The sequence below is a fragment of the Acipenser ruthenus genome, chromosome 46 (assembly GCF_902713425.1).
Source record: "Acipenser ruthenus chromosome 46, fAciRut3.2 maternal haplotype, whole genome shotgun sequence".
Taxonomy (NCBI): Eukaryota; Metazoa; Chordata; class Actinopteri; order Acipenseriformes; family Acipenseridae; genus Acipenser; species Acipenser ruthenus.
In genome coordinates this window covers 9,097,240-9,104,461 of record NC_081234.1, presented here as the reverse complement: position 1 = coordinate 9,104,461, position 7,222 = coordinate 9,097,240, and the positions used below count along the sequence as shown (strand labels likewise).

At 45.8% G+C, this 7,222-nt stretch overlaps 1 protein-coding gene across 1 annotated transcript; it reads right to left on the bottom strand.

Moving 5' to 3' along the window:
• Positions 1 to 992: 992 nt before the first annotated feature.
• Positions 993 to 6,417, bottom strand: LOC117397787 (trans-Golgi network integral membrane protein 2). The gene is made up of 4 exons (XM_059013659.1): positions 6,179 to 6,417; positions 3,376 to 4,136; positions 2,955 to 3,038; positions 993 to 2,305 (listed from the first exon to the last, which is right to left on the bottom strand). Exons 1-4 carry the CDS (start codon positions 6,249 to 6,251, stop codon positions 2,300 to 2,302), a joined length of 924 nt encoding a protein of 307 aa, XP_058869642.1. The 5' UTR covers positions 6,252 to 6,417; the 3' UTR covers positions 993 to 2,299.
• Between the last annotated feature and the right edge of the window lie 805 nt (positions 6,418 to 7,222).

Sequence of the window (7,222 nt, the reverse complement as noted above, 5' to 3'; positions counted from 1 at the left end):
AGGGAGACATCAGTGCGTACGGCCAGGTCCGCTATACCCCGGACGCAGGGGGTATATATATATATATATATTTAAAAGCGCAGCTCATAATGCTGTCCTGCTGCTGAGTAAGAACAAACGTTTTTTCGTTATTCTCGTTGCTCAGTTGCTGCCTCTGGTGCAGCTTTCGGGAATTGCAGTATATTAAATAACCAGCCTGCACTACCACCACAGGCCATAGAGGGCGCTGTAGATCTCTCGGGGGGCAAAAAAATTACAGAATGAAAGCGGCATCCACATTCTAGAACTAGAAAGAGTGTTCTGGGGTCCCCAGTAGCTCCCCTAGTAAAAGCAATGCTGTTTGGAGTCCAGATTGGTTCGGTCTTAGCCAGGGGATACGCACGATGTGTGTGATTGTACCGTGCCTGGAGACCTGCTGGTTTGTTTTACATTAAAACGAGCCAACTTCAAATTGAACTTATATTAGATTTGATTTTTTTCTGCATCACAATACTGCTCAGTGAAACGCTATTAAAGGATCCCACACCCTATTCTTGTACTCGCTGAAACATTCCTGAAGTAAGATCAAAAGCTCTCTAAGGGTTCCATCCTCTTTCTGACCGTTTCAAAACTTCTTTGTGGAATTGAGTCAAGTTTCCAGACACTGCAGGACATGCCCCTCAAACACACCAGAAACGCGTGCTGCACAGGGACGTTCTTAAAACCAACACCACATGATCACCACTGCCCCAGCCACAACACTATACAACGAACTTCCTTCCTGTGCTCATGTAACAGGAGTCCCCTTCAGTCGTGGGGATCCTTATCTGCTGCAACACTGCAAGTGAATATGTGGTGTTGTAGCTTTGAAAAAAAAAAACAAACAGGAACACTTTGGGGCTAGTGACAATGTTACGCTAAACTTTTGAAGGCTTTGATTATTAAAAGTGATGGAAACCACGACTCAGGGGGGTTTGATTGAGTTCCACCTTAAGACAGGCAATACCAAGGGAAAGGCTGTAATATATATATATATTTGATTTTATTTGATTTAATCCACCCACAAGTGCAATTTAATTCCGGTTTAACAGCCATCCAGATTTAGGAGGAGCCTTCGATCTGCAAACAAGCTCAATGTAATCCAGTCTCTTCAAGAATACGTTCCCTCAGGTGTGATTGTGGCTGTCACAGAAAGTTACTCTCCTGCCTAGAAGACCCACCTTTCTTTACAAAAACAAAACATACACAACATCAAGCTTCCCTCGTCATCATAAACAGTTACAGCGCTAGCATTACTGCACAATTTAATACAGATTACATACTTAGTCAACAGTGCATCCCCTCATCTTAGCCACACTGCCTCCCTCCCAGTCCCTCAGCTCTAACCACTAGGCCACTCTGCTCACCTCCCAGTCCCTCATCTCTAACCACTAGGTCACACTGCCTCCCCCAGTCCCTCAGCTCTAACCACTAGGTCACACTGCCTCCCCCAGTCCCTCAGCTCTAACCACTAGGTCACACTGCCTCCCCCAGTCCCTCAGCTCTAACCACTAGGTCACACTGCCTCCCCCAGTCCCTCAGCTCTAACCACTAGGTCACACTGCCTCCCCCAGTCCCTCAGCTCTAACCACTAGGTCACACTGCCTCCCCCAGTCCCTCAGCTCTAACCACTAGGCCACACTGCCTCCCTCCCAGTGCCTCAGCTCTATCCACTAGGCCACACTGCTCACCTCCCAGTCCCTCAGCTCTACCCACCACACAGTCCACCAGTCCCTAAACTCACCCACATGTATACATAAAACACTTTTTTTTCACATTTCAGTTGCCACAGAAATTGCAGGCAAAACAAGGAAGCATCAGAGTAAACTGCTGCAGCGGCCCCTGCAGCATTGACATTCACACGCCTGCAGCATTGACATCCACACGCCTGCAGCACTGACATCCACTCGTCAGAAGCAAGCTGGGGGGCGCCAGTGAGCATCGGCAGGCTGACCGTGGAGCATGCAGCACATTTACAGCATCATAAAAACAATCATCATTATCAAAAATAAAACAGACATTCATTTTTTTTCTGTACGTATTAGAAAGATCACATGGTATTTCTTACTAAAAAAAAAAAAAAAAACAGAATTAAATGCCATGTGATTTGAAAAAAAGAGGAAAAACTAAAAAAAAAAAGTTAAAGTTCATCAACATTTTTAGCTGTAAAAAAAAAATAATAATAAAAATATTTCTTCGATTGCAAGCGGGTCCTTCACTCGTTCGTTCTGCCAGTGGTTTACAGATTTGCCGTGCTTCTGCATTCCGCTGCGCAGGCGCCTCACAGCTGAAAGAAAGGAGAAGGAGAAATCGCGTTGTTTTTTTATTCCAACTGTATTCCAGTCTTGTTTTTAGACTCTTTCAATTGTTCCATTGTTGCAAACTTCGCTTTTTTTCTCATTTTACAATTAAAACCACATTTTTTAGCTTTTTTTTTAACTTCTGTTTTTTTCAAATTCTGTATTTTAATTAAATGGTTTAATGGTTTATTTTTTTGGTGTGTGTGTGTGTATGAGAGCAACGCTTTGGGATCCTTGTGATGGATGTCGCAGGCTTCTAGGAACAAGATATGTGTGTGTGCGCGCGTGGGTCTGTGTGTGCGCGTGGGTCTGTGTGCGCGTGGGGGTCTGTGTGTGCGCGTGGGTCTGTGTGTGTGTACGTGGGTCTGTGTGTGCGCGTGGGTCTGTGTGTGCGCGTGGGTCTGTGTGTGCGTGTGGGTCTGTGTGTGCGTGTGTGTGTGTCTGTGTCTGTGTACGTGGGTCTGTGTGTACGCGTGGGTCTGTGTCTGTGTGTACGTGGGTCTGTGTGTGCGCGTGGGTCTGTGTGTGTACGTGGGTCTGCGTGTGTGTGTGTGTGTGTACGTGGGTCTGTGTCTGTGTGGGTCTGTGTCTGTGTGTGTGTCTGTGTGTGTGTGTCTGTAAGGGTTTCTGTCTTACCTTCTGATCCAGTCTCTGGTAGTCTGTGGATTTGGGCCGACGGGCACCCTGTGACCTTCGACCCTCCAGGACAAAGGCGATAATCTGGGGGAACACGACGAAACAAGCCGCTGTTAACCGTCTTGTAGCATCTCCTGTGTAGAGCAACAGGAGCCAATACCGACTCACCCCTACAACTAAACACTAAGTGATAACCTCGGCTTACTGGCATTATCCAAAGAACTGACACTGACTGCAGCTGGGCTGACAAAGGATGGAAATGACACATCTTGAGGTGTTCTAAGAAATGAGCACACAGCTGTCCGCACTCTTTAAATCATTTCAAAACCTGATTGATTTCCTGTCTGAGACACCTGCGCCAGGACGGTGGGCGTGTGACGAGAGAGGGAGGGGCCTGTGATGCGCAGCGGAGAGCCCTTACCTTTCTCTTGTTGTGGTAGCCAACGTAGAGCACAGCCACCAGCACTGCAGCCGTCACCAGGTACGCAAAGAAGTGGCTGCTCTCGGTGTCATCGCTGGGGGCCACAGGACCCAATCCGGGGGCTTGGGGCTTCTTCTCTGGCTCCCTGTCCCCCGGCCCCTCTCCCTCCCCCTCACGCGGTTTCGGGGTGGGTTTGGATGTTCCTGGAGGAGAGATCGCCTTGGTGGAGTCTGGATTTTTAGGGCTGGGCTTCCCTGTCTCGGGGCCGGGCTTCCCTGTCTCGGGGCCGGGCTTCCCTGTCTCCGGGCCGGGCTTCCCTGTCTCCGGGCCGGGCTTCCCTGTCTCGGGGACGGGCTTCCCTGTCTCGGGGACGGGCTTCCCTGTCTCCGGGACGGGCTTCCCTGTCTCCGGGACGGGCTTCCCTGTCTCGGGGCCGGGCTTCCCTGTCTCCGGGCCGGGCTTCCCTGTCTCCGGGCCGGGCTTCCCTGTCTCCGGGCCGGGCTTCCCTGTCTCGGGGCCGGACTTGCCTTCCTTGGGGGTAATTTCTGATGGGCCACCACCTGGTTTCTGATTTCCAGTTTTCGACGATGATGATGATGCTGCTGTTGCTGCACCTGCAGCACCTCCTTTCTTAGCTTCTACAGGGTCTGTGCCTGGGTCTGTTTTATGAGGGTCAGGATTCACCCCTTCTCTGCTGTCTGTCTGATCAGGCTGTCTGCCTGATGCAGTTGTTAAAGGCGTTGTACTGCTGACTGGTATACCTGGCAGAGAAAAAAAAAAGGGGGGGTGGGGAGAGCTAAAATGAGTTACCATTCTTTAAATGTTGACTTCCCTGGTGCCCGAGAGCAACACAATATTAGCTGGCCGTATTTGAATCAACAATGTTTTCAATTGGATAATAGCGTTGAGTAGGTGTGTTTTTAAATAATACAGTTTATTTGGCCAAAAAAAAAACTCACACCTGAAGATTGCATGTTTGATTACCCTGCACGCCAAACAAATGAAAGAAGCACCAAATCTGATATACTGATATATAATACATGACACAGTTAAGTGGGAAGTTGTCTGTGCAATCAGTACTTCCTTCTACCTGTGTATAAACACAAATGTATAATTAAGTTGACTCCTATAAAGAAGTCACCAATTGTGTTTGTCCCGGTTTGCTGGCGTAATTACATTGTCGTAGAAGTTTAGCTGTATGCAAATGTCCGGTCCTTATAACACACACAGGGTATGAAACGGTAGGGTTTATAAAACGTTTTGTTTGGTTTTTTTTTGTTTTACAAATATCCTTATATAGTTTGGGAAGCGATTTAATTTATCCTATAGAGGGTCGCGGTGAGCCGGAGCCTAACTCGGCAGCCACAGGACGGGACACCAGTCCATCACAGGGCAACTAAGGGGCAATTTAGAGAGGCCAGCGTGTCTTTGGACTGTGGGAGAAAACCCACGCGAACACGGGGGGAACATGCAAACTCCACACAGACAGAACCGAACCCAGGACCCTGGAGCTGCGAGGCAGCAGCGCTAACAACCGCATTATTTATATTCTTATGTTTTATTCACGGTAATATTGTATTCTTGAGTTATTCTGTGTTGTATATTTTCCGTATTCAATGGGGCGTCATCGTTACACAATTATACAGAATACCGTACAAACAATGTGCCACGCACACGCAATATAGACACACAGAAATTACATACTGCAAGTACACCGCGACGATAATTGTACATAACAAGGCAGGCGTTTTATCTAATGGGTATCGCGTTTACTGAAAAGGTTCACTTTTGTTGTTGTTTATTTAAATAAAAAGGCTTCCAAAAGAGATTTGAATTTTTTTCCCCATATAGCAAATCTACAGTCTAGTTAAGCGTGTTTTCTTTTTTTCTTGTGTGACGTGTCAATCATACTTATCAAACGTATTTGACAGAAATGAAAAGTCTTTGATTATTTTCATGGTTTTAAGTTTTTAGTTAATCTCTTTTATTACAGCCCTCATTGGAACCGCAAATCCTTGATATTTGGTCCCGGTTTGTCGGTTGCAAAGCAGGAACCGGGTACCCGGCTTCAAAAGGAACCGGTTCGCACGTCACTAGTGATTACTGATCCACTGCGCGCACACGCACACGCACACGCACAGGTGTTTCACAAGTCTCATCCTTATAACAGCTTGCTATGGTGAATTTGCACAGTAACGCTGCAGTTTTCTCGTGTTAAATAACGTTTTACCACAGTTAAACCCCGTGTGTGAGTATGCTGTCCCATGCCTCTCCGTGCTGTGCAATGCTTAACCACGCTTTCATATTCTTTACTGTGTTTTACTGGGTCTACTGGAACCAGGTTTCAAGCCGCTGTCCCTGACACAGTGACGTCGTGGTCCCAAGGTTTCGCTCATCCCGTTTTGATCAAATATATACCCCTTACGCGGTGTTTATTGGTTATGTGTGGGTTTGAACTGACAAGCAAGGACTACCCAATACGGAAGCAATAATAAATACCAAATTAGCTACTGGTACTTCCTGAATAGGGCCGGTAGTAATAATATTATTGATAACAACACACACCACCTGCGACTGAAGAACGCGTCACCATTAAAATCATAAAACACAATGCATCAAACTAATATAGAAAAATACATCTATGCACACACCAAGGGCCGGCGTCTTGCAAAAGCAACGCGTAGTCTTTGCACGCAACGACGCGACGCATCACTACCGACAGGCTGCAAAATATATATTAAAACGATTTTTTTTTTTTTTATCCCGCCTCCCAAACGAAGCCCATTCACGATGAAACACTCACCCTGTGCACACCACAGCCCGACGGCGGCGATTAGGAAGACTGTCGCTTGCATTTTGTTGCTGCTGCTGTGCATTTGGAAGACGCTCGCTCTGCGCTGCGCTGCTTTCCTTCCTGGGTCTCTGCACTGCGTCACCCGGCAGCACAGCCCGCGGTCTGAGCGAAACCGCGGCGTGGAGTCTGGAGTCGGTGCGGATCCAGCAGGTGCGTGGAGTTGGGAAAGTGTGTGCGTGCGTGTGTTAATGTATATCGGGTATTGTGACTAGGCTTATAGAATAAGTTGTATTTTTTTATTGCACAGTGTATTTATTTTTTCTCAAAAGCCGGCACAAACATGCCCCCCCACCGTAAATTATAAAACACTAATACGAATATAAAAGGTAGTTTTAATAATATAACATTAACAGTGTTCACTTTTTATTTTACTTCTGCATGTTCCAGGGCTGTAAAGCAGCTTGAATGTGCCTATGCTAGTATAATATATCCTTCTAGGGCTGCTGTTTAGGTGCATATTAGTGTCGTATGGTCCATTGCAATCAAATAACAGGAAGTGTCGCGCGGTAAGAAATAAGTTCTGATTACGTAGTTGAGAATCCATTCCAGCTTTTTGTTCAAACCAGGAGCAGCCATCTTTGTAAGGGCATTGAGAGAGGGATGTTTTGTTTGATACACGAATTAATCGGCTCTCCTGCCCCCTCTAGTGGCTAGAGGTAGGGAAGTATACACCTGTGCCACCAGGGGGCAGACTAGCGCCAGGAATATAAAACCAGACCACAGTTTATACCACTGTGATGGTGGTGTGTGTGTGTATATATATATATATATATATATATATATATATATATATATATATATATATATATATATATATATATATAATATATATATATATATATATATATATATATATATATATATATATATATATATATATATATATAGACTGAGCATATATCACTTATATCTGAGCATCAAAAGAAACTTATCACTTATATTTGGATAAAATTCACTAGATGTGATCGAAAAATGACAAACTCTTTTTCAGAG

What these genes read in the sequence shown, in the direction of transcription:
- LOC117397787 (XM_059013659.1), bottom strand. Translation starts at nt 6,251, where the DNA reads ATGCACAGCAGCAGCAACAAAATGCAAGCGACAGTCTTCCTAATCGCC. An exon ending in CGGGCTGTGGTGTGCACAGG is followed by an intron (nt 4,137 to 6,178) that starts GTGAGTGTTTCA and finishes TTTCTCTGCCAG; the next exon opens with GTATACCAGTCAGCAGTACA. An exon ending in GCTACCACAACAAGAGAAAG is followed by an intron (nt 3,039 to 3,375) that starts GTAAGGGCTCTC and finishes GTGTTCCCCCAG; the next exon opens with ATTATCGCCTTTGTCCTGGA.